We start from the raw sequence: 26847 nt of genomic DNA, 5'->3' as shown, positions 1-26847 counted from the left end.
AGGATTTGAGTGATCTGTACATTGAGGAGAGGGGATGTTTGCAGCCTTTTACAAGGAGGGCTTCCTCCCCTCAAACCCCTGTACCCATCCAGCTCAAAGTAGCTCAGTACCATGGGTTGGATACTGGCAATGCCCACTGGTGGCTGAAGGGGAGGGAAAAATGCATCTCCAAGGCTTTGTGCATCCTTTCCCCCAAGTGGAGGAGAACTTGTTACCCAAGATTCATTGAAGTTGATCTGGTCTCCTTAGAGTTACCAGGGATGGCTCTTCCATTAGGCACTCGTGATACTGCTGAGCTGTGGCTCTTGAGAGCCCAGGAGTGTCTGCAAGTGTTGCAGCTGCTGGATAAACTTGGAGAATTCCAGATCTTCAGGTAGAGAGCCGGAGCTGTGTCTTTCCCCTTTTACAGAAGTTGCCTGTCTGCCTTGTAGGACACTTGTAGGACTCGCTCTAGCAAAGCAGTTGATCTAGAAAGGACAAGCAATGGGGGAGGAGATGCAAGGCAAGAAGACTTTTGGTGGTGGTTTCTCCTTTTGGTGGATTTCAGAGGCAGGTTGGTGGAATGGAGAGCAGGGCAGAAGGAAGATGAATACAGGTAGTGTTAGCATCTGGGAGGTAGGTAGGGCTTTTTGAGTCATGTCTGAAATTCCTTTGTTACCTGCCCTTCAAATTAGCCAGAGATCTCCTCAATTGCCATATCCATTTCAGAATCATCCTTAAAAGGAGCAGAAAGAGAACTGGCTTTTAGAACAAAAGGCCAGTGGTGGTAGTGGTGTCTGGTGTCTCATGAGAGAGCTCTCTTGCTTATAGTCAAGTTTGATTCAAAAGCACATCTGCAGAATGAAAGACAAAGAGCTGCTCTGATACGGGCAGTCTGCGCAAATGGAAGCAGGGTGCATTTTTGCCTGTCTGCACTTATTTTTCTGCATCAGCTTGCAACTATACAAAATGACCTGCAACTAGTAAGGGATGCAAGTCTGCTAAATTTTCTCTAATACAAGTCAGATTTACTTTTTTTTTTTTAAACTAGAAAGTTTTGAGCTTAGGTCTTGGTATGTTTTGATCTTCAGTGGAGTAATGACTTGTAGACCCAGCAGTGACCCCAAACCTTTCTATCCCAGGCATGTTCTCCTACCACTAGAGACAGAAAATTTCTCCAGTAATTTTAAGTTTGATAACAAGTATTTGTCTCACTGCAAAACTTGCAAAGTGGAAACACTTCCCTGTCCCTCTGATCAGCTTGGATATCAAGCGTGAGGCAACTTTTCTTCAAGGCTGTCTCCTCCTGTCCTCTGTCTCAGATTTAATGTGCTGTTTTCCCAGGTGACCCACCACAAGCTGCTGCCTGGATTGGCCAGTGTATCCTTTACTTGCTGATAATGGTTTTTGAGAAGACTGTGATTAGCCTTGTCCTGCTCATCCCTGGTTGGACAAAGGTAAGCTCCTGAGCTGTGCTTTTCTAGCCACAGTTGTTGTGGCTTGTTTTTTTGTCAGTTTTGCTATTAGTGGTCCCCATCGTCATAGGCCTTTAATCCTTATGACTTGCTGATGTCTCTCTGTAATCATTAGCTATTACTTAAATTTGAGGAAACATGACTTTCATAACAGTTTGGCTTTTGGTACGTTCTCTCACTACTCAAAAGCTAGTGGGATGAGGCGCTGCTTTAATTTTTTTTCCATCCTTGGAAGGATAAAATGGGCTGGGCTGGCAGCTGAGCTACTTCAGTTCTGCCAGAGGATTTCTACATTATCTTGTCAAGTCAGTTCACACTGGTGTGTTGTGATCCCATGCCTAAACTAGGGGGACTCTTAGAGGTTGGATAGGAAAGAACTGTCTCAGTAGTATACTGTCCTTCCCCACCCACCCCCAGCTGCCTCTGTGTGGTAGCTCATGCAATGGTACTTGTGTTGATCATGAGTTTCTCTCTTAAAAAATAAAAATTGTAATCCTGTGGCAGTTGTAGCCACGTACCTTGTGGCACGTAGGTGTGATGGGTATAAAAACCAATTCTGGGTGTTGATGGGCGACTCCAGTATTGAGTGCATTTACACAAAGTGCCCAGTACCTCACAGGCTGATGTGACTTGACTGAGGAGTTGTTTACAGCAATCTGGGAGCACTTATCTGTTCTGTTAAGGGCTTCTCCTTCTAACCCAGTAGCTTTACAGTGCTGACTTGGGCATAAACACACTGCTAGATCCAGAGATGCTGCTGGATTCCTCTCCACGCTTATCACACGTGGCTGGTGTCCTTATTTTGCAGCTAGGCTCCAAGGAGCCGAGGAAAGTCCCACCAGTTGTCACGGGTAGTTAGACTGAAACACTAGCAGTACTTATTTCTTGATCTGTACAAAATCCCGTGGTTGGCAGCTGGGCTGAAGGGGCAGCCTGTGTCATCTTTGAGAGCTGGGCTAAAGCAAAGGCTGCAGAGGCCTAGCTAGGAGACTGCTGGTGTAAGAAGGCAACTAGTTTGCAGCAAAGACTCACAACAGAGCTGTTCAAATAATGCTTCTAAATGCTTTCTGCTCTGCAGCTTCAGCAGATCCTCCTGGGTTATATCCCAAACCCCCAGCTGGAGCTCGTCCTGGTCATGCTTGTTGTGCCTTTTATAGTCAATGTAAGTGATGCCTCTGCAAGCATTGGGTGGGGTGGTTTGGAAATGATGGTCCCCCCAGCGGGGAGCCTGTATGGGAACTGGCTTGGGGCAGCCTTGAGTAATTGAAGTGGCTGGGACAGGGTGGAGGGGAGTGGAAACAAATATGTTTGTTGTCATGAATACACAAATATGTCACTACTGCCCTGCCGTGGTCTCTGTTCCTGATTCCCACTCCCTTGTCCAAGCTGCTGGGTGGCTGACTCTTTGAAGAAAGCTGGGGCTCATTAGCTGAGGGCTGCATCTCGGCCGCAAGCTACAGGCATGGGAATGCCCCAAAGCCCTTGAAGTTCCTATAGGATGGCTAGTCGCTGGTGACTTTTGGCAACCTGCCGATCTAGCCATTTGGCTGGACTTCAGATTGCGTTACAGCAAGGCGAGGTGCTGAGGTTACCCAGAACTATTGATCTTCGCAAAACTAGTTTGGTAAAACCTCTTGAAAGCTCAGCTTTTTCCCGATTCCCCTGATTCTGGGTAATCCTTGACCTGCTGCTTAGTTCCTGCTAAGATGGGAAGTGGGAACAAGGTGTTAATATTCAGATTCCCCCTTGGACAAGGAGTGAGTCCAGCTCTTTTCCGTTTATGCCATGAGTGTTGCAATGGATGCAGCATTGGTAAAGTTGGGTTTACCTGCCTGTGCTGCTAGGCTTTCTCCCTGCCCCAGGCTGTGTTTCCTTATTTGAAAGCAAACTCTGGTTCTCAAAGAAATGACCAGTGACTGATGCAGACAGAGCAGATGAACCTGGGGTGGAGCTTGATTTAATGGTTATTGCCTGGTGGAACCTTGGCCTATTGTGGTGGTCTTCCCCTCCACCCCCAACTGGATCTTCAACTATGGAATCAATAGGATTTATGTGAGAGGGGATTTCAGGAATTTGACTCATCCAACTCCCATGGATGCACCTGATGCAGGGTTAATTTAGATATTAAATTAGGTTGGTGAAGGCTGGACATCGGGAGAAACCAAAAGGAGAAGAAATAGCTACGATTGAATGACTCTGTATTTTGGTCTCTGCAGTCTATTCATGCAACTTCTCTCTCCCCAAGGCCATTATGTTCTGGGTTGTGGACAGCTTGATCATGAGGAAATATAAGCAGAAAGACACCCTGGACATTAATGGATCCATAGAAACTCCTCGGGCTAGGAGGACTGAGGAATCTCAGGTAAGGCCAAGGATGTCCTGTGCTTGAGACCGAACTGCGAGCTTGTGGCACAGTCTGTGTGCTTCACCACAATCATGCAACACACAATCGTGTTGCTTGGACCTCCGGTGATGCCTCATGCATGTGATCGATGACCCTGCTGAGTCAAACTGACTCTCCATGCTTGCAGCTGGAGGTCCACACAGGGATGTTTTCTGGGGTGATCTGTCCCTGCTCAACAAAGAGCAATATTACAGCCTATAGCCCTGAATGACGACAGTATCTGGTTGAGGGATGAGCGAGCTTTTGCACTAACCTGTGTGGGCTTGTTGGAGTGTCAGGCTGAAGCTGGGGGGTACCTCTGCGCTGTTGTTTTGAACCTTCCCGTTTTGAATTGTAGTTAATCTTGGCTTAGAAGAGCTTTCTTTCCTTACTGTAACTGGTAGCATCATTTTTAGAGGACAAGGCCTAGCTGGGAATCCTATTTTTGTCAACATTTGGTATTTTTTCAACCAGAAGACAGTCCCTTAGCTGTAGGAAGCTGTGTTTTGTGTAGTCTGAGCTTGACACTTAAAATTTATGGGAGGGAGGAAGTGCTCCAGTCCCAGCAGACTTTGTTCTTGTTAATGACATGCGGTTTGCTGGGTAGGTGGTGTCTGCGCTTCTCATCAGCTTTTGGGCAGAGACCGCAACCTGAGTTGCTGTGTTGAATTCCCTTCCTTCCCTTGGCACCCTGACCCTGTTTCAAAGTGCTCTGTGTATGACTGCTGATATCCTGCAGCTCGCTGGCGAGACTTGCTGAGATAAGATAGTTTCTGGCAGTCGCAGGCTGGCTGCTGGAGTAGCTTCTGCTGATGAACTCAGGATGAACAGGAATAGCTCTTGCTTTCTGAGAGCTCTTTTATAAAGAGTAACTCTGCTCTTTTGCTCCTGGGTGGGACGGCCAACTACTGGTGGTAGTGTTCAACGGTGTGCTTGGCAGTCTGCACAGCAGCGATGGCTTCCACGGCTCAAGGGTGCGGTGGGGGAGCAGCTGCTGCTCGTGGGGTTGTGGTGTTGGAGGCATCCTCCCGCTGGCAGGACGGGCAGGCAGATGTGAGCAGCTGCTGAGACGAGTCACTCCTCCTGGTCTGACCTCCAGATAAACAGTTGCAGCTTGGCAAGATCACTGGGAATGTGTGAACAATGTGCCCCAGGGAGTTTCCTGGGTGGTGTGTGTGGCGAGGGCATCCTCGAGAAATCTTTTGCCATTTTGGAGAGGGGAGGGAAGAAAGGCCTGAGCTGGGCAGTAGCAGTATGTTTTGATAGTTGTGTGTTGAAACTTAAGAGCTCATACCTAGGACGTGAAGGTCAATTAACTCTGGGCACGAACGTCTCCCTGGTTGTGGCACAGTCCCAGTTTCTCAGTGATGATCGATGTTCAAGAGTGGTACTTCCTTGGAAGAGCTAGGTTGGAGGTCTGCTCAAAATGTAAAAGTGGTGGTGAAGATCTGCCTCGCTGACTGGATATGCTGGTGTGTTCCCGAAGATTGGTTAAAATTACACCAGCTCAGAAACAAGGATAAGGAGGTGGCATCTCTAGTTGAGAAGCCAATCTCCTTTACAGCCTTTCAAACCTAAATTTGGAATATCTGGTCTTACAGATGGCTAGCTGCTGTGGATACTGTGTGGAAATGGAGCTGATCTTCTGTCTTTGCTTCACTGAAGGTGGGGCAAATTTTTTGTGGCCTGTAGCTCAGTTTTGTGTAATCTGAAGGGAAGATATCTGTTAATCTGAAGAAGCTAGGAGAGGCTCTTCTGGTAGCCTAACTAGACAGGTTGTTTCAAGTGGTGGAAACTGGACTCGCACAGACTGACCCTTGTTGTCAGAGGCCTCTTCCTTCTTCCAAGTACTTGACTCTCTTTCTCAGACAAATTTTTGCTGAGACCTTCAATATGCAGGTCATCTGTCCACCTTGAAACCCTCTGATCCATCACTGCAGTGGAGCTGCCAAGAGGACTGGTTTGTACCTGGAGCAGTCTATGGGGACTGCATCCTTTGTGCTCAGACGTGTTCCTGTGCCTCTGGCCTGACATAGTTTGGGCAGAGAATGCAGGTGATGAAGAAATACAGACAAGGGTGACCTGCTTTTCCAACTTTGTTTCTTGGCAATGGGCCTTGAGGTGTAGTCACAGGCTCCTGCTTCACACGTCAACTTTTTAGGCTATGAATTAAAGATTGTGTTGGCTGGCTGGGCCTTACAGCTGGATTGGTTGGAATTTAGGCTCAAAAACAGAAAATGAGGGTTTGCTGGGCTTGTTGCTCCTAATAACCTGTTCACGTCGGGGAACTTCTTCCCTCTCTACTGCCCCACGGAGAGGGAGGGAGGCTGAGAAGCATCTCTGTACAGGGTGGAGCTGGCTGAGGCTAAGGTGTCCCGCCGTTTATCAGGGTTCATCAGGGCTGTCTAGCAGCAGGCGCCAACAGCTCTCCATCATGCTGCCTTCTTGAATTTCAACCCTCTGCCTATCTCTCCAGTAAGGAGTGTCATTATTTTCACTCGAACTAGCAGTTTGTGTTTGGGAAAGGAAGGGGAGAGAGGGAGAATGGAAAGGATGGGCTGGAGTTAACTTGTTAAAAACCCACGCTCAGTATTTTCTATAGGGAAAGCAGGAACAAAGATCTCCCAAGCTTTGTTCTTGGCATGGGAGATCAGCTGGGTAGCAAGAAGAAACCCAGCAACCAGCAGTCCCGCCACTGATGTCACTTACTGTCTCATGGCTGCAGTGTAGGCCAAAGAACTGGCAGTCCCTGGTGGGCTTTAAGGCTCTTCTGGTGAGCCACAAATGTGATGATGGGCTGTTGCTTGCAGTGGAGCAACTGCTGAAGTACTTTACACTGAAACTCTGAAAGGGACAAACTCATTCTTGTGGCTGAAAGGATTTCACCATTCCTTCCAAGTCAGTCTTAAAGCTTTCTGTTGTTTCAGACTTGTGCCCTGCCTTGGTAAATCTTCACACAGTCTTTTTTTGCCCTCTCGTGGGATGGAAAGAGACCTCTCAAGAGTGCTGGTCTGAATCCAGTGCTGTTCAGGCTGGAGAAATGCATGCATTTACATGGCCCTTGTTTCTGCTTTGTGTATGTCCTGCCCTTGACCTGAGTCTCTTCCCTTGCCCTTGCATGTGCCAATAAACTTTAGATCTTATCAGTAATTTCTTTGTTTCCTCCACTCAGGAAAACAACTCAGTTTTAATAATGTTTTATTTGATCTTGTTGTTTTGAACTTGTTTCTATTTTTTTCCCCGAGGATGGTGTGTCAGTTTCTGCTCCTTTTCTGAAGGCTTATGTTTTCAGAGGTGAGCCTTAAAGCAAAATTTGGTCTGATAACAGTGGTACTTAATGAGAATCATTAGGGTGAAACTAGAGGCTAGTGTAAGGTTGGAGGAAAACTAATGTACAACGTGGGGACCTGCATTGGTCAGCACGGAGTTCAGCACCTATCCAATTTCCCTTCATAGGAGCTGTGACTTTTGGCAAATCCCTAGACTGAAGATGCTGATGAATGCTAAGAACTATGCTGCTTGCTTTTGAGTATTGAAGAATACTCCAAGAGCATGTTTGAGTTGCTGGTTGCTTAACTGAGCTGATTTTTAAGTAGCTGAAGGTGAACTAAGGTGCCTGGTCCTTACAGGGAAGCTAAATGAAGGTGGCCATAGAGGTGCTTCTGGAAGGTGATTCTCCCACCTGCCAGCCCTACTGGCACATGGGAACTCATCTAAGCTCAGATGCAGGAGGGTGGTAGGATGATTCCTGCCTCTACACCAAGCTAATGGAGCCTTAAGCAAGCAGGTTTCCGTTGCTGCCAGGGAAATGGCCCCAGGGCTGCTTTGTTTAACAACCCACGTCATGGTGCTCGCCTGTCTGTGCACATTCTTCCTCTGCCACTGAGATGGCTTGGTTATCTGGAAGGTCTGCTTGGATGGAGTACCAAACCAGTAGGCAGCCTCTTCCCCCAGGCAGGAGGGGCTGGCAGAGCACATGGGCAGCCCTGTTTCAGGAGCGTGACCCACGTTGTTTTGCAAGCTGCTGGCCTCCTGGTGCGGGGAGGAATGCATGAAGTATTGGAGGACTGTCGAGTGAGACAGTAGCACATTGTCCCGGGACTGGGAAACTGTGGTCCGTTCCCAGCTGTGCCACCAGCCTGCTGTGATCCTGACCTGGATGCATCTGCAGGGGAAGTGTCTTGTCCAAGTTCTGCTGAAAACTCCCAAGACTGGAGTTTGGCTTGAAAACTGTACGTGAGGGTGTGTCCCATGACTGTCACAGTGATGAGGTGCCGTCTCGTGATGAAGCTCCCTGAGGAATTGTGGAAAGGTTACTGGGGGACTGTTGGCTTGAGCAGCTTCGTGCAGGTTGTATGGTGGGCAGGTAGCAGCCTGAATGGGTCTGGATGCACAACGCTTGGTGCCTGCTCAGCCAGCCACGCTTGGCTGCAAGGGGATTTGAGTTTGCAGGTGAAACCCACTGAAATCACCAGTTCGTTAGGCCCCAAAACTAGCCTGCTGCAGCCTGTCAGAGTTCAGTGAGTTTACAATGCTGTGTGTGACTAATTATCCACCCATTTTTTCAGGTTCAACAGCATCACAATATTAATATGATAAACAGAGGAAATCTTCACTTGGAAGTGATGGAAACTTTCCAGCATGTGTCTTGAACCAAAAAAAATTCCTTGAGACCAATGGGGGGGGGACACAACACACACAAGAGAGCTTAATCTGATCTACTGTTATCCTTTGAGCGTCTGATGTGCTGCTGTGAAGATAACAACATCAGATGGAGGGGCTGGAGTGTGCGTGAGGGTGGGGAGGAAATCTTCCCCTGCGGCGCTTCTGCTCCTTTGAAGTCCTTGACTCATTGCAGTTTGTTTTTCCTGTTTAGTTGGTTTGTTGCTGTGGTGACTGGCCCCGTGGTGCTGCCTAAGTGCTAACAAGTGAAGGGCATGTTAATTCACAACTGTGCCGGGAAATAGCCACCATTAAGACCAGTTCCCCCATGCTCCTGGTTTTGTACAAGCTCCAGGACTGGCAGGCTGAGCTGGAAGGCTGCTGTGGGTCAGGCACAGGGAGGCTTTATAGCGCGTTGGTTCAGTGTTTGGAGCAAAGTGGGGTCAGATGCGGCTGAGGCTTGGGTGGGAGGTCTGCACAGCCTTGCTGGAGGAGGCCGTGTTTGTGGGGGTGGTTGTGGTACCTGCCCCTTGTCCCTGTATCAGCTATGAACTAATCATGCTATTTGGGTTCTGTGATGGGCAAGTGGAGGAGGGGGAGTGGGCTACTGGTATTGCTTATCTAGGGGAATATCACTGGAGGCCCTCGATTGTGCTGTTAGCCTTGTACCCCTCTGCAGAGTTGGGTGCTGAGGTGCCAAGGACCTGGCCAAGCTTCTGGCGTCGTAGCCACTGTTGACCAGAAATCCGATGACCTAGTTGAGCTCCCAAGTACTGCTGGGCATGACACAAGCTGTAGCACAAGGGTTGACTGCACTGCAGCTGTCCTTAGAGGGTAGGGCTTCTCTTGCCCAAAGTTGGGTTTTTGAGGTAAGAAGAAGGGGTGGGGTAGGGTTAAGCAAACAATATTTCAGTCTGTGAATATTAACCCGTGCAAACTGCTCATCCATCCAGGCTGCTGGCTGGCATTGGGTTTCAGCTCTTCTGCAGTCAGTGCAGCCGTAGCCCGAGTAAAATCCGGCCTCTTTCCTCTTCCAGATGATGTGGCTGGAGGATGTCCCACGCGTGGCTCTGTCTGCATCGTGCAAATGCTCCGGGCCGGTGGCAGCCAGTTAGCTCAAAGCAGCCTGTTGGTAGCTTCAAGTCTGAAGTTAGCTACTGAGAGCGTAGGTGTTCCAGGAGGCAATGGGCAGCCTTTTGATCGTGCAGCAAAGCTGTGGGCTTTCTTACCTGGAGAGGTACCGGTGAGAGGCGTCAGTGCTCTAGTTTGGCTCCCACAATTCAGACTGAGCCAGGAGCTGCTGTGCCAGGTAGAAATAAGATGCTACCAGGCTAGGACACCACTCCTGAGCTTGCTGGCCATGGCTGAAGCTCTGTAGCTCTGCTTGCTCTCCTGGCTGAGCTCTGGGGATAGCAAGTAGCTGGGGGCCTGGGAAAAGGTCTACATTTGGTACAGCTGTTTGCAAAATATGTGGCCTAGTGTTTTTGTACATCTCCACTGAGGCCGCAGCCTGGCCTGAACGTGCATGTGTATGTGTGAGTCCCGTCCCACGGTGAACAGAGCTTTTAGCTGCCTGTTCCGTTCTTAAGGCAGGGGAGGCGGGGGGTGGGTTGGGACACCAGATCATCATGGTGTCTGCGCCCAGATCTGTCTGGCTGTTGTTGGAGAGATGGCCAAGGTGACCTTGAGACCTTTCCCATCTGCTAGAGAGGATTAGATCTTGCAGCAGACCCCTCGAGGGGTGCTTGACCCCTTCAGCAAGCAGTAGCAAGAACAGCTGAGAACTTTCTCTCCATCAGCATCTGTCTGTTCTCCTTCCTAGGTGTTACTCTCTCCAGACATGGATTTTGATCAGTCTGAAAGTGACCAGGATATTTCAGGACTCCAGGGAATGAATCGGAAGATGAAGCAGCCCAGCTATCAAGTGGTCATCTGACAATACCGAGACAAGGGAGGTGGAGGGAGGGAAATAGCACTGTGATCCTTGAGCTGGCCGAGGAAGGGCACGGTGGGGAATGCTAGTTGATCCCTATGGATCTGCAGAGGTCCTTTTGCCCGCCTCATCTAGACCTATCCTTCTGCAATTGTCTCTGGGATGGTGTCTGTGCATCCTGTACAGGCTTGAGCAGTATCTGCTTTACCTGTCTGACCCTAACCTGTACACATGCAGGCACGGTGAGGTTAGGGGTATGGATATGTACTTCCCCTGGCTGGCCAGCTGGGTGTAACTTTTTGTGAGGGCTAGAGACTGAAATCAAAAGATTGTCTGCTTTTTTTTTTATAGAAAAGAAAAAAAAAAATCTATCCTGTACTACCTGAAATGTGACACTTTTTTTATATTCACAACACTCAAAAGAATTGGTTTGCAATATGTATTTGAATGTCTTGAATTGGGAAGATTGTCTCAGTGGATCTGACACTTTTTACTGTTTTATAAGGAATGCAATAAATATTTGATCTGAAACTGCTTCATAGTTGACATGCCTCCATGTGCTTGATGTTTTGCAAGACCCTAACGCTGCAGAGCGGAGGAAGGGGATCTGTTGAGATCTTTTTCCTGACCGGTTCGTCACAGGGCAGGCTGTCTTGCTCCAGCAGGGCTATCCTAGTAAACCTACAGAAGAAGAGTTGAGCCACGGTGCTCAGTTTCTGTAGGTGGGTTTTATGAGTCACTTCAGTGCAAAGACCTTATGTTGCAGCATCAGCCTGTGCCAGGCTCCAGATCCCAGTTGGCACCTTACAAGTGAGTGTTTACCAGGAACTAGAAGTTGATTACTTTCCTCTTAAAACAAACATAAAATCTCTGCAGGACCTGGTTCAAAAACTGGATCTGAAGAATCAACTGAAGCCCCATTAGCCAGCCATGATCTTCTGGATGTGAGGGAATGGCCTCAGGTTAGAATGCTGAAGATGCCCCTGGGTCATCCCAGATCTTGGCACCTTCCACTCCAAGCGGGAGGTGCAGGGCTTTGCCCTTGATCTCTTGTTAACACACTATATTCATCTATAAACACATAAAAGTGCAAAACACTTCCCAGCTCTCCTGGGGAGAGGGAGCACAGAGCAGCTGCGTAATGCACTCGCAGGCTGGGTGCAGATACACAGCTGTGAGACCCACACAGAGTTCCAACGGTGGGTAGACCTCAGAGCAGGGCCTGATCCAGGATCTGCTGAACAGATCAACCTAGTTGAGCCACAGACAGGCCTTGCTTATTTCAAGACAGTCCCTACAAGTTAGGCAGGAGTTAGCTTTTTCTTCCCTTTTTTCCTCCCTCCCTTGTATTTTTCATTTTTTCTGAAGAAAACACGTCTTATGAAGGAGTGGAAAATAAAGGATTTAGTTTTTTCTAACTTAAATGGCTTTAGACTTTTTTAAAAGCTGAGCCCGGAGCGTGTGAAGATTTTTGTTGTTGGGTTTTTTCCCAACTTCAAAGTAGTTTAGAAACATTAGATGCAAATCAAAGTCTTGCGTGCCCCTTAGTGAACTAGATGTGCTTGGCTGCACTTGCAGCTGTGCAGCCTTATACTGTATTTTTGGAAGTTAAATCCTTTTTTGTTTCTTCCTTAATGAAGGGTCAAAATCCTACTTGTGCTGGCAAATCAAATGGCTTTTGGAAAACATGGCACACAGCTCTCTGAATAGATGATTTATATTGCTTAGTGAAATCAGTTTCACAATGCAACTTTTGCTCATCTGGTGGAGTTCTGCACTGATAAGGGCTGGAATAACTCCTGTGCTGTATAAGGTCTTGACTGAAAATAGGCTAAAACAGCTTCCCTGTTGGAAACTTGCTCCTTATTTCAAGGTGTGCTGGTATTTTGAGTTTTGTTCTTGCTGTAGGGCCACACAGTGCAAATCAAAGACTGCAAATTCAGCCACAGCGAAGTCCTTGCCCCAAAGCGAAAGGTGAGTGACGTGATATTGACCGGGGAATAAATGTGTCATTCAGCTCTTGGTTGAGGCTGGCCAAAGAGGCTCGCAGTAGGTGCCAGCTGAGCAAGCATGATGTGGGGGAAGGTTGTCCCTCTCGGGCATTGCTTAGCCAGTGCTGTTTCAGCAACCCTAAATTCAGGAGTCCTGTTCCCTTGTCTGAAATGGTGGCATGCCATTGTTTCCACTGGGCACCGGGGTCGTTGCTCAGCCCTCATTCCTGAGCTATCCCAGCAGCTCGTGATCTTTAACCGTATCACTTGCAAAACAAAGTGCTCTGGGACGGTCTCGGGAGATGAGAGCAAACGCGTGCCCGTACGTGCGGTTGTCGCAGTGCAATTCCTGGGAGCGCCCTGCGCTACGACGAAGGGCTGTGAGGACCAAACCTGGACGCGTTCTCCTGAGAGAGGAGAGCATTGTGGTGTCCCCTTTATAGATGGGGAAAGCTGAAGGTTATGGGCCGTGACCTGCCTTTTCTTTCACTGCTGTTGGGGCAGCAGGAGCACAAACTCTGGTTTCCCATGTCTTGTGCTACTGTATTTAAAGGCTGGATCAGTCTTCTCTCTGTGGCTCAATTCTGAGTTTAATGTGGGAGTAGAACCATAGGGTCTGTTCACCCAACACACTTCTTGCTTCCTACCGAGTGTGTGGAGGCTGAAGAACATCATTGACCTGTAATTTTCTGCTGAAATTACTTTGGTTCCCAATCTATTGTTAACTCGTGAGTGGTTGTTTCAGCCATCTGGTAACATGAGCTTGTCCAGCGGTATAAAACATACATAACCTTAGCTTCAAAGCTCATTTTGTCTTTGCCAAATGAAAGCTTCGCTGCAGTGTTCACCATAAAATATTTATTGTGAAATGGATAACTGGAGCTTTAACGGGAACTTGAGTATATTGCTCCAGGTGCTTCATATGGCTGGGAAGTTGGACTTGATCATTGTTCTTTTCTTGCCCTGAAGGAAATATGTTTCCTTGACTAGAGGAGGAGGAGGAGTAATGATGCACCTGAAGCATTAGCAATATGTGTGTGTGTGTATATGTATATATGTGTATCTATATACAGGAGAGATGAGACGAGGAGAGCTGAAGCCAATCGCTCCCCCTAGCAATACACTTGAACAACAAAATGTGGGAGGAAAATGAAGATTTCAAAGAAATCTCTTTTCAGTAAGGACTGTATGAAGAAGACATCTGCCAAACCCTGGAAGTTCACTGCTGTTATCCTGTTCACCCTGTGCTAGTGAAATGGGAGGTTATTTGTAAATGCACTGGGTGATCTTGCCACTGTCGTCTTTGGTGGAGAAGTCAACTTCACAGATGCTCTTTCTGATCTCAGTTCTGGCCCGTGAGCATGCTGCAGAGCATTAACCTCTGGTTATTGCATGCTCGGGACTGTGCTGAAGGTCTTGCCTTCAGCTCTCCCTTGCAGAACTATTTCTCAAGATAGCTGGGCCCAAAGCAGTAGGTTTTTTATGTTTTGTTCCAAAGCATGAGCCTTGGCATGAGTTTTGCACTAACTAAGCTCTCTGTAAGGATCTTCCAGAGTGCAATTAAATCTAGCTGGTTGCTTTTTCCTATGTCCCTCTTCCCCCCAGCACATGGCGTGAATAAGCAACTGTGCTTGTTACCTGCTCTGCTGCCACAGCGCTAGCAGTACTGACTAGGTGATCAAGCAACTGGAAAACCACCACCCCACACTCAGAAGCTGGAGCTCCTACAGCAAAAATATGATTTAATTTTTAAATATGCAAAAAATTAGTCAAGATTGAACCTATTTCTGTAGGTCTCTGGCAACTCTGTTTTCTTTCAACACATGGATATAATTTAGTTCCTGGAGATGCTTCCACACCCGCCCTTCTTCCTTTCAGTTCTGGAAAGACAGAGCATACGTGAACTCAATTTGGCCTTGCCATGTAAATGTCTTTGCGGTTGAAAAAGTCCTCTTTGGCCAAGTTCTCTACTAAGCAAACTCCCCTGTGGCTTATCTATAGCATTATTCAGTGATGCCTCACTTTAAAATAGACCACAGCTTTGCAGTTCGGGTTTGGAGGTTTCTTTGCAGAGCAGCACCACCTGCAGTGGGGGTGGCTGGCAGACCCTTCTGTATCCTCCTGCTGCCAAATTCCTGCAGTGTAAGGAAGGAGAAGGAGCCAGGGAAATTGGGATGAGAAATTTTTGACAATTTGGAGTAAATAAAGACTTCCTCCCTGATTAGAAAAGCAGCTAGAAATGTCAAGTCTCAATTCAAGAGGCTGCTTTGTAGGGCCATAAGCTGTTGTGGGTGCTGGTTTATCATCCTTTAGAGGATTTAAATCTCTGCTAAGCAGAAGTGATGCTCTGCTCAAGGAGGTGGCAGATCTGTTGGAAGCTCATGGTGGAACTTTGTTTCTCTCTGAGGGAGTCAAGACTCAAGAAATCCCTAAACCTGCAATGTCATTTCAATGAATTGTTTCATGGAGTGGGAGCCTGCACCGCTTCTGTTGCTGCTGAAGACCAGAGGTGCTTTTTAAGCACACAGCTTGCACACTGAGACAGCAACAAACCACATGAAGGTTTTCACAGCTGTTTCAAGCATCCGTAGTGGTTCAGGGAACATCATGCTTAGTGGCAAACGCAGACCCCACCACAATAACCACAAAAGCAATACCCTCTTGTGGCCTGTTGATTTAAGGTTTTGACTTCTTTGTTACTGCTTTGATGCTGATGGGTCACTGCAGATGAATATCCACCCACCCCTTCTCTCTCTCTTCTTTCCCCAGGGACCATGGTTGGAGCATTTGCTCCAAGTCACTTCTTTGCAAGGCATATCACCCAAGGTTGTCTCTCTAGAGAGGCACTGTGCTGTATGATCTGTGCCTTTCACTGGGTGACTCACCAGCCCCTGGGGGTATTGCACAGATCCCTGCATGGGTTTACTTTAAGGCCAACAGCTCTGTACTGTTCAATATCAGTGCTGGCCCTTTTCTCCCTCTCTTCCCGCTGGGAGAGCATCAGTCACACCTTTAACCACGTCCTCAACCCTTCCCCCCGCCCCCCAAACTCCTTGTCTTCAGGAATTTGATGAACAATGTTCATCTAGCATGAAAGAGAGACAGCTGATTTCCAAGGGCAAAAAGCCTTGGTTTCTTTGGCACCAAAAAGTAAAGAAATATTCATAAGTTGCCTAGCTCTAGAGGCTTCAGAAGGGAACCGCTGTCACACAGGCTGCTCTAACGCATTGCTATGATCGGCCTTAATGGCTGTTGATCGTCCCAAAGCTGGTCCCTGTGTCAAAAGGATGAGAAGCCAAATAGTCTTTATAGCTCCCATCGATCAGTTTGTCCGCGTTGTTTTTGGCAAACCAGCAGTCAACTTCCTGCTGGCCGTTGTAGATCCTCCGCTGCTTCCACACAACAGGAACGAGCCGTCCCTTCACTTTCAGGGTATTTGTAGGGTTTGGCTTTAATGCTTCAGTTTGGTTCTGACCAGCCTGCTGACGACTTGTGTTTAGGGATTCCTGAAGAAGTTTAACTTCATGGTTCAAGAACTGACCTGCAAGGCAAGATAAAATAGAGTCCATGACTGGCTGTTTTGTGCCTATTTATAAGTTGTTTTGTTGGGTTTTTTAATAGGCCGTGTTCTGAGGATTCTTAGTGTATGGGGTTGTGAAGGGCTTCTCTGCAACAGCAGGATGAATCTAGGTCCTGCAATTCTTTTCTAAATCTTACAAACAGAGATTAGAATAAAACCCTATTTCTTTTTTTCAGTCATCAAGATACATTGGCTGAGCTAAAGAGCTTTTTGAGCTGCTAGTAGTAAGTTCCGTTCTGTGAGCCACAGTTACTAGAGGATAATAACCCACACAGTGCCCATCAGCAAGCAGAAAGAAGATCTAGGCCAGAAGCTCCAAGTTCTCTTCCCTTGCCTTCTTGGGGAACGCTCTCTTAGGCCAAGCCTAAGTGTGGATTTAGAGGTTTGTGCATGTGAGTGGCCTGCATCCAAAACCCCACTCCTAAGGGATCATCGCCGGCATAACCTGGAGGTGCCTGAATGTCACGGAAACTATGGCTTCAGTCTTAAAAGAGTTCTGTACCTGTACATGGCCATAAACATCACTACTACTTGTTGGCCGAGAGAAACAAACCATCTAGACATTCTTTGTGCCTACCTAAAGCCTTGTTGCTCTCAAAATGCAGGGATGGCTCTTATTTCACCTCACATTTGAAAGAAAGGCGACATAAAAAGTACCAACGTTTCTTGATCTTGATTGAGCTTAGGTGTAAACAGCTCAGTCCTGCAAAAACAGACCCTCTGGACATGTGCAAGTGCAGTACTTGAAGGCTAAGCAAATGATCTCTGGCAATGTGCTAGCTCTGTGACCAGAGGTCTCTTTGAGAATCTGCAAGACCTCAGTTGACTGTCCTCTCTGCCTAGAGAGATTCAGACCCTACTTTGCTATGTCCCTGAGAGCACATTAGCAGCTGGGTTATTCTGAATTAGGACTACTGTTAGAGCATCTCTTATTGGTGCTATTCAGGGTTCTTGTGCAATATTTGCTTTCTGTCTCTGTATTGGGAGCATCAAGCATGTGTACTCTAATGACAACAGTATTAAACAATCATAAAAAGAGTGAAAATGTGAAAAACAGGCACAGCTACATAGCTAGGATAGTGGGAGATAGTTTGTACAGAAAAAGAGGGGAGAGGAGTTGGGGATGCTAGCAATAGAGAAGTTGTTTGAGAGTGGATGTAAAAGTCTCACCTGGGAGCTTAATCCCCACCTGCCTTGTTCATTACGTACTATCTCTGTCCTTTAAAACAGTTTAGAAGGATCATTTTTGTCTGGTTTGCAGCTCAGAACCTGTTACCTACCCAGTAGCCCGTGGGAGTCAGAAGAGAGGCCTTTGCTGTTGGAGATGTAGAACCCCAGGTGATTTCTCTGATATGGGGCTGGCTTCTTGTAATGGTGGATGAGGATGACAAAGCTGATTGTGTCTCGTATCGTCACAGTGATGTTGGAATTGGCAAAGATGGACACCTCGAGGCTGCTGCTTCGCACAACAGCACTCCGATCACAGGACAGGAGAAGTCTTTCACCATCATCCAGGATGATTCTTTTGGGTGTGATCTCTAGGTAAGATCTCTCTGGCTTATTGTTGAGGATAGTGATGGTGCTGAAGTAAGTCCGATGCTTCTTGTGGCCGTTGGGTGGTGCAGGAGCTCCGATGAGTTGCCCATTCACAGTTACACCTTGCAGGAAAATAATCAATAAATGAAAGCTGGAACCAAGAATAGGTCTACTGTCTCAAGAATATGAGCCTTGCAATGAGGACATGCAGATTCACCACCTCGTGCTCAATTATTTCACCTACCTATACTCAAAACAGTGTAACCACTCTGTTACAAAATTACTACCTTACAGAGAGTGCCTAAATTTACCCAAACTCAGAAATACTGGCCTTCCCTGGAGACAGGTGTCCCCAGCCCCATTAGTCCTAACATTGTGTACACAGTGCTACAGGATAGAATCAGCAGCTCCTCAGCATAGCCACTTCCTAAGCTCCATCCAACCTTAGACGTACCTAAGATTGAGACAATGACGTGGGGGGGATTTTGAGCCACATAAGGCAAATATTTATCTTCCTGACTGCTATAGCCTGACCAACTGTGGTGTGATTTACCTAGACCACCTATTTGTTGATGTGTAACTCAAACCTGGGCAAACACACCAGATCTTGGAGGACTAGGACAAGCTGCTGGCAGGCCTGCTTTTCCTCTTTTTACCAACTGGCATAGGGACCAAAGTTCTAGGAAGAGGACCTGGGTGTATCTGCTGCTGTCTCAGAGAATCTCAGGGTAGTAGACAGTTGTGGTTTGATGTCCCTCTTTGCCTGACGCCTAAGAAGAGAGTTAGCCTGGGAAGCCCCAGAGTAAGGGTTACTACCTTGGCTGACACACTGAAGCCTGAGCAGGACCTGTAGAGGGAAAAGCCTGACCTGCAACAGTCTGAGGTGAAGTGCTGAACCTCCTCAGGTGGCAGTGTAAGGAATTCAGGTTCTCTTTGTGTCGCTGCAGAGGAGGACCCTGAACCCTGCGCTCCCATTGGGTTATTTCCAGCCTCACCAGGGCTGACTTAGCACTTCTCTCAGTTTTGCCTCAAAAGAACCACTTTGAGTAATTTAAGGTGCAGATCCCACTAAGTTAAATAAAGCCTAGATGTCCACAGTAAGATTCCAGATCATTCTGATGACTTTTGTGACTTGTCCATAAGACAGTGTCTTCCTTCCCACAGGCCTCTGAACAACTACCACAACAGTAACAATAAACGAGAAGGCTTATTGCTAACCCGAGCTAGACCCAAGCCATCAACACTGAGATGAAATGTCTCCGTAACCCATCATTCCCAGAGGGAGCTCTCATTTCTGTCTTCATAGACTCAACTTGCTAGTGCTACGGAGTCCATTTTCCTCAAGCTCACTCTGCATATGAGCCACAGAATCACTCCAGCAGTAGCACAAACACAGTCTGTGAAAGAAGTTTAAGGGAAGCATTGCGAGGAGCTGGATCTTATTCACTAAGGCAGGCGTGAACACAGGAATACGGAGGCTAGACCACTGCCACACAGAACAGAATTCTTGTTACTTTATTGTGGGGTTGTTAATCTTCTGTGTAAAACAAGTCTGTGCATTGTCTCTGGTTTTGTCACCCGTTCCTCCCACTATTTCCCCGCTCAAGACATAATCTCCTTATTAGCTGCCCTGCTTAGAATTCCAGATGGGATCAGACCACAGTTTGGGCCCCTGAGGATCAGACTGGCTTGGGCAAAGCAGGTCCTAAATCATGTGGGTTTTCTCAAGGCTGTCATGACTCGGTAACCAGTTTGGTAGTCTCTTCACTGAAACAGCCTCAGTGCTTGATTAGCCTGTTTGGATACTTCGCTCTGTCCTGAAGTGAACAGAACTGTAAATAAAGAGTGAAGTTCCAACAACAGAGCACTTTTGGTGAGTCCAAATCTTTTATTTACATGTTGTGACTTTGTAACTAGAGAGCTGATGAAGTTGCACCGTCAAAGAAATGCATTGTCTCTGCATCAGAAAGCCAGATCCCCTGTGTAATCTGCGTGGCTTATGCAAACACTACATGCAGTAGGCAAAACGCCTGTGGCTGTTCCTTCGGCTGTGGCTGTGGTAGCACTGGTCGAGCGCAACGGCCAGACCATACTGGGTCTAGTGATGAGGATCTGAGCTCTCCAGTCTAGCTGGACTGAAGGGGTGCAATGTGGTCCTCAGGCGCTCAAGTGGGTCTCTTGGCTGTTTACAGGGAACTGCTGTTCCCTTGACTCCAGTCAATGAAGACCTGAACTACAAAAAGTTTGGGTACACATAAAGGCCAGTTCTCTCTATGGTTAGGTCTGCTCTGTTGACAAACCCTCTGTAGATGAACTGTCTATCTAACAGTAGCCAGGCCTCTTCCCTGTTTAGGCTTGCTGTGAATTTACCCATAAGCTATGATGAAGTTGGAGGTCAGTAAGTGCAAATGAACAGTTTACCTCACCTTCTAATCTAGGTGATTAGAGCCGAAAAACCTGGTATGCACCAATTTTCCATTGCCTGGCCAGAAAAGCAACTTTTTCTACATTCCTGCCACTTTCTTGCCTAGAGAGCTGGCCTTGCACTTCAGCTTTCCTCCATAAGCAACTGCTTTGCTTGGCTGCTCACCAGATTCCTTATGATCAGAGACCAGTCGGAGAATGTCCCCTGGTTCTCCGTCAATATTGAAGCAGACGGAGAACTTGCTGGAGGGGAAATCAATGACAAAGTGAGGGTCTCCATCCGCTGAGAAGACATGGAAAAAGAGACAAATGTGAGAGACTTACACAAAACTGAAGTGTCCAAGAATGTAACAAAACTGCTTTTCAAAGTGTGTTTGTCCCTGTTTTTTCTACGACCTCCCGGTTTGTTGTTTTTAGAGGGTCGGATGGAGTTTGCCAGGAAATGCCACGTTTTGCTTTGTTTTTCACAAAGATTGTTTTAGTTTGTTTTGTTTTTCTCACAAGAAAAAGGTTGGGTTTTCAATGAAAACTCAAAACCCAAAGCAGTCCAGGTGAAAACCAGGGTATTTTCTTCCTGGAATGTCATTTCAGTGATTTATGGGAATTGTCATGCAAGTGTTTTATACTCCTCCATACTTTGTTGAGAGGGTACATCCCCCTCACCACACAAAAATGTATCCTCTGACCAAGGACTGCTGCATGGGCACACCTCACACCGAGCCTTCCTGGCCTCAGTATCATATTGGAGCAGTCAACAGCAGATTTTAAACAATCCCACAACCTTAATTTTTCAACAATCCTTGACCTATCTTCAACTACCAGATAGCTGTTATTAATAATAAGACAAGCCAAATACCTAGTTTTTAAGGTAAATTTGACCTTATTCAGTGAAATTCAAGTCTAAATTCTAGATCCGGGCTTATCCTTCAGTATTTTAATGTATGAAAAGGATGTTAAGTAGAGATGCAGAACCAACAGGGAAATAGCAAAACACTATAGCATTTTCCCTTTTTTGATTCTTTTGACAACACTTTTTATGTTTCAGCAACATTACTTTATAAAATGTTTTTTGACTCATTCTAGTACAGAGAGAACGTGCTTCTTGTTCTCCCCTAATCTACAGAAGTCTCAAACATGAGGATCCAGTGTTGTAGATCATCTGCCTTGCGATATTTCCTCACACTTCTTCTCATTACTGATCCTCTCTGTATTTTGTTTTTGTTTTCATTTACCTCCCTACTCTGCAGGTCTAGTAAACAGGGTTTTGGCTGATCTATCAGGATGATTACACCACAGTGGCATGCAACTGATGTTTCCATAAATCAACCATTATTATTTTGAAGTATTAAACATGAAAATAGGCACTGACCTGAAGTTTTGGAGATTTTAATTCTGTGTTTATCTTGCTGTCTGCGTATACCTAGAAGTGCGGAAGGAAGACTGTTACAATTACTTAGTGAGCAGCAGAAAGAGCCATAGAATAATAATGTTCCCCAAATATTATTCAGGGAGATTATGGAACATATTTCTGCAGCTACTTTAAGCTTCATTTAGGATACCGATTTTTCTTCAATAGTTTCTGCAGAGCAGTAACTGCTTCCAGGGGGTGAGTTAGGTGCATAAAAGGTTTGCTCAAGGTCACCCATCCACAATTAGCAAAATCGATATGAAAATCTCAGCTTTCTGTTTACCACCCCTCAGTTCATTTGCTAGATCGTCCCTATTGACGTCCCAAAGTCAGACGTGAGACCTGTGCAAAAAGATTTCTTACCAGCACATGGTTATTTTTCCCTCGTACCTGGTGGTGCCTTGTGTCCCTGCAAGCTCTGCAGCTTCTCACCAATGCCATCAGTAGAAGGGCTGATAAACTCCTCTTGAGGTGGTTCTGAATGGAGCCCAGCCTCTCTCATCTTCAGAACGGTGAAGGGCGTAACAAAATTGTAAGTCAGGGCCATTGACTTGGCTTTCTCCATCAAATAGTCCTTTTCCTCATCGTTATCACTCTTCAAACGAGAGTTAAGCAGTTCCTTGATGGTGAGGTAACTCCATGCCCTCTCAATGTAATTTTTATCACCTTTGCCATCTTCCAGGCCGGGGACACCTCTGATGTCATTCCTGCTTGGCAGGTCAATAGCCACATCTGTTTTGAGGAGGATGTACTTCTTGGAGTTGCTAGCAGTCACCTCCACGTGGAGACTATCTGAGGTGTGGTTGATGAGTTTGCCAGCTATTATAATTTCAGAGCCATTGAAGTAGTTAGGGAAGAAGTTCTGGGTGACTTGCTCCACATTGTCTTCAGGGTAATCAACACGGATGTCAGAGAGCAGGGGTGTTCCTATTTCATCATAGAACCTTAAACACAGACACATTTCACACCATTAGTTCTGTTCATCCAAGTGTACGCACACGCTCTTGCACTTATACGTGGCCAAGGATACAGTCAAACTATCTAATCTGGCTCCTAAGGAGCAGTTAGTTACTGGGCCCCAGATTTAACTACTGCATGCACTGTAACTGGACCCAGAGAGACAGGGGAGTCTCTGCCCTTAGAGTTTTTCAAAATTCGAGTGGATAAGGCCCTGAGAAACCTCACCTAAATTTGAAGTTAGCTCTTCTCTGATCAGAAGGCTGGATTGCATGATCTCCAAAGGTCCCTTTCAACCAGAATTATTCTCTGCCTTATTTTAGTTTTCAGTATTTCTTAGGCATCTAAGTCTCTCAAGTATGTTCAGAAGCATCCCAGCATGGTCTTGCAGTCACCTACCTTCCACTATGATTCAAGAGTTCTGCAAGGAGGTATCTGTGACCACTCAAGTTTGCTTAAGAGGGCCTGTCCATCGAAAGTAAATTCGTGGCTTCTCAGGCTCACAGAAAATACCCTAGTTATTTCAAAATGTACTTTGAAGAGATGCTGTTACCCACAGTTTTCTAGTGGTATTATGCATGGTATTGTATTCCAGAGCCAGAAACAGTTAAGACCAAGATGCTAGGCCCCCCAAAGCTGGAGAGTATCTGAACCAAAGCTTCTGTATCACTGGAAGAGCCCTAGATAATACAGTTTGGGATGATCAGTGTGGGACAGGCAGGAACATGGTTTTCTGAGGGTCAGAGGAGAAATAAAATCAAGAAGGACTCTCACTGTGCCCCCATAAATGAGGACATTTCCAAGGAATGGAGGAATCCTAACTACTGAATACAGGAGGACTAGCAGAAGAGAACTCACTGCTACCTTATTGCTAACTTTCTGGTGGAGCCAGCAATGACTTCCGTGGAACCAGAGAGTTTAACCCTATGATGCTTTATTAACATGGCCTACCATTCTTCTGAGAATACTTTGCACTGGACAGACCAGAAAGCCTTTACAAGGGGTCAAGGCCTAAGTTTACAGTACTGTGTTTTCCCTGCAGTGATGTTCTTTTGATGGTTCTTCCCAAGCTGCTCCAAGAATGCCATATTTCCCATTTAAATGCCAGACGCCTCATCTCTTGGCAAGCCATTTGAGTCTAATTTGGTAAATAAACAAAGAACTGGCCTCAACCCTTTTGTAGTTCAGGCTGCATTTATTTTTCACATCTGCTTAAACAGATTGCCTGGAGGCTAGAGTCACACTTTCTGTTTTATTCTCTCTCCAAGGAAACCCAAAGCCTAAATTGTTTGGCTTCATTTTAAATGTGCTCTCTGAGCACTCAGTGTCTTTGATGCAAGAGACCTTGATGCGTTGTAAAAGATGGGTGAATTAAACCTGAGAACTTCCTGTGAAATAACTCCTGGGGTATAACAAATAGTGGAGTGAGGGATATAACCTGTCTTACAGCACGCTGCAAGGAAGTATCTGCAAAAATACAACCCACTGACCACAAAAATCAGAAAGGACGTTGGCACCCATGTAGATTTTCCCTCCAACAGTGATTTGAATTGGCCTCCAGCAAGTGATCGTACCTTTCTGTATAAATTTGGCACCAGATGCCGAATGGGTTTGCCATCATTGAGCTGGATAAACAGTGAGCTGTTTATCAGATAGAGGTGTTTGAACAAGTACTTGCAATGCTGAGTTCCTGTGGCCCAATCACTCAGCACATCCTTTGTTTGCCAGGGAATGCCACTCGCTATCCAAAATGCATGTTCTGAGAAGCAAATGACGTAGGCCGAGTGGCAGATGGATCTACAAGATCTGGTTTAAAGGAAGACACTCTTGTCCACGCGTAACTATCACAGAAAGAAAAGCTCTAGTGGAAGGTGCATGGTCTCATTGCGCCAGATGAATTAGACACTAGCTAGATGAGAGGTCTCTGCTCAATGACTGTCTCTTTTTGGTTTCTGAGGTTCAAAACATTAACATTTTGGGAATTAAAGCCAACCATTTTTGCCTGGAAGTACTGACACCCTGCCTGACATATTAGACAGAGCTGTGGTTCAGATATCTCTTTGCTGTTCCTCACTAGGGTCTCCCCTTGGACTACAGCTCCCTAATCACAGAAGAGGAACATAATCTATGGTCCTAATGAATGATGAGGATTATAGGAAACTTGTTGGGAGTTTGGGTCACAAAGAATGAAGGAATGAAGTGACTACATGTTCCCAGGAATGACCCCTGTGTATTTTTTAAAAAGTTTAATATTTTGGAGTTTGGGCATACGGTTATCTTTTTCAGAAAATGAAGAAATAGTTTTCTGCCCCAAACTGAGATCTCCATTCCTGAGCCCCTCCATGCTGTTTATGTTGTCAATTTGAAGCAAGCAATGCACCCTTTCCTCCCTCCATCCACCTGCGGAGAGGTGGCACTCATGCCTCCCATCTCTCCAGGTTTACGTGCCCAAAACAACCATCCGAATTAGGGAAAAAAGTGCCTTTTTTCTGAGTGGGTGGGAAGTTCCAATGTAGCTCAGGGGGTCTGCTAGGAAGGAGCTATTTCTGGGTAGGCATCCTTGGTATCTGCATCTTGCAAGCAGAGTTGAGACTCAGAGAAACTCTCACCTCTTGTGATGTCTCCTTAGATGATTTACCTCCCCAAAACCGTTGCCCAGAGGACCCAATGTAGATATAAGCACAGAAAAAGCAGAACAAACCCTTTGAGGTGGCTGGCTGCATCCTCATCCTCCTGGAAATGCCTCGTCATGCCACAGTTCTCCAGTGCCATCCTCTCCAGCAGCTTTTGGTCCACGTCATTGCCGATGCCGATGGTGAAGAGGCAGAATTTATCACGGATAGCATCCTTGGTGTTGCTGAGGATTTTGGATGACTGTGTTTCCCCAACAGTGGGCCTCCCGTCCGTGAGGAAGATGATCAGAGAGACACTCCTGGCATCGATGTCGTTCTGAGCAATGTAGTCATTTAGCAGCTTTGCACCAGTCTGGAGAGCGCCATTAATATTAGTCCCTGGGAAGGTACCAAACAATTAGCACATTTTTTCTAAGAGTGGTAGAAATAATTTCCCTAAGCTCCCTTTAGTACAATGACAGCATCTCTGTTCATCAGGATGTTGCTTTTCTCTACATCTCTAGGTTGCATTAGCCCTTTAACTCAGTTCAGCTCTGGTACTCAGCACCAGTTTGGGACAGGTGTTTATGGTCTTATAAATGAATGATGAATTGCAGTGCGTTATGTGAAATTGCTGCATCCTTGAATGTCTCAATATACAATAGTCAGCCGTGGTAAGCAGAGTTATAACACTGTGCATGTCCTGCCGGTATGCACAAAAACAGTTAAACTTAATTAGAGACTCTCCCAGATGGCATCTGAACTGGGAAAACAAGTTCTGCCCATTTTGTCTGAAGGGCACAAGATTTGAAGGGAGGAAAAAAGCCTTCAAGTGGCAAAACAAATGGTTGGGTTTGTTCTTCAAACCCCAGGGGCTAACGAAGTTTAAAGGGAAGAGAAATGGCTTTGTTAGCTGAGGAGTGTGTTTTCACAAAACAACTGGATAGTGAAGAATGGAGCTGCCTGAAGTGGGGGGAGAGGGACAAAACTGAAAAAAAAAGAGAGACTAGATGTACTTTAGATGGATAGCCATGAAAAGGTTTCAAACTTACTGCTTGTTCAGAAAAAAAGAAAGCAGGAAAATGAGTACAGGTATCTCCCTGCACCATGTATTTTTTGTGCTAGTCAAGCAAAGGGGGATGTGAAGCCTTTGCAAGGTTAGAATGTCTGGGTTAAAAACAGCTGTCAGAAAAAAGCAGGTGAAATGGGCTAAGAGCCATACACCAGAGATTCCTGAGGGGCAGAAGGGAGATCTAGGGAGGTTATCAGCAAGGATGTGCTAGCAGGTCTGACCATGCGTCATGTACCTAGAAACTTAGCGTGCACAGCTCCAGTGACTGCAGCAAGGCAAGGAACAGGAAAGGGGCTAAGACTTCTGAAAAGTCCTCAAAATCCAGATTGTGTTTTTTGCAAAATGGTTTTGAACCCAAACCCTGCACCTAAATACCCTAATACTCTCTCAGTCTCCATCCAGATCCAAAATTTCAGAAAGCATTTTTTCCCCAGAAACAGAAACAACCCATCCCATGCAGCAGATAGTGTCATTTCAAACCCAGCCATATCACAGAAGCTACCAAGCACTGAAAACTGGCTTTTCCCACACGCACAAATATTTCACAGCAGTATTTTGTTCCCATCTCTTTGGTGTGAGAGTATGACACAGAGGTGTAAGCACGGTACATTCTTCATGTGTGTGACCTGTGAGCCTGAAGGCATTCACGTTAACTGGAAGATACTCAAGCAACAGCACCTTTATAGGGAAAATGCAGAGATGGCCAAAACTAAAGTACCACTGGCCTGTAGTGTAGAATCACTGCACCTTCCTGTTCAACTTGAGTTAATCATTTCCTTTAACTTGTGTTCTCTGGCAGGTCCATGGGCAAATTCAGCTGGTTCCTGCACAGCTC

The 26847-nt window shown here is 46.3% G+C and overlaps 2 protein-coding genes across 2 annotated transcripts in view; one reads left to right on the top strand and one right to left on the bottom strand.

The window, feature by feature from the left end:
- Positions 1 to 10435, top strand: part of LOC104344791 (store-operated calcium entry regulator STIMATE) — a 36010-nt gene extending 25575 nt beyond the window's left edge. The window contains exons 5-8 of the mRNA XM_086474908.1: positions 1324 to 1436; positions 2533 to 2616; positions 3700 to 3816; positions 10322 to 10435. Coding sequence (XP_086331034.1) covers positions 1324 to 1436; positions 2533 to 2616; positions 3700 to 3816; positions 10322 to 10435 — 428 coding nt within the window. The remainder of the gene's footprint in view (positions 1 to 1323; positions 1437 to 2532; positions 2617 to 3699; positions 3817 to 10321) is intronic.
- Positions 10436 to 15665: 5230 nt separating this feature from the next.
- ITIH5 (inter-alpha-trypsin inhibitor heavy chain 5) overlaps positions 15666 to 26847 on the bottom strand; it is a 49130-nt gene continuing 37948 nt past the window's right edge. Inside the window, exons 9-14 of the mRNA XM_086462472.1 lie at positions 25030 to 25339; positions 21762 to 22315; positions 21333 to 21383; positions 20130 to 20246; positions 17284 to 17661; positions 15666 to 15964 (exon numbers count right to left, since the gene is read on the bottom strand). Coding sequence (XP_086318598.1) covers positions 15666 to 15964; positions 17284 to 17661; positions 20130 to 20246; positions 21333 to 21383; positions 21762 to 22315; positions 25030 to 25339 — 1709 coding nt within the window. The remainder of the gene's footprint in view (positions 15965 to 17283; positions 17662 to 20129; positions 20247 to 21332; positions 21384 to 21761; positions 22316 to 25029; positions 25340 to 26847) is intronic.

Source organism: Leptosomus discolor, chromosome 1 (assembly GCF_034619465.1).
Source record: "Leptosomus discolor isolate bLepDis1 chromosome 1, bLepDis1.hap2, whole genome shotgun sequence".
In the NCBI taxonomy this organism is placed as follows: Eukaryota; Metazoa; Chordata; class Aves; order Leptosomiformes; family Leptosomidae; genus Leptosomus; species Leptosomus discolor.
Note: the sequence above shows the minus strand (reverse complement) of the source record. Positions and strands in the feature narration are given on the sequence as shown.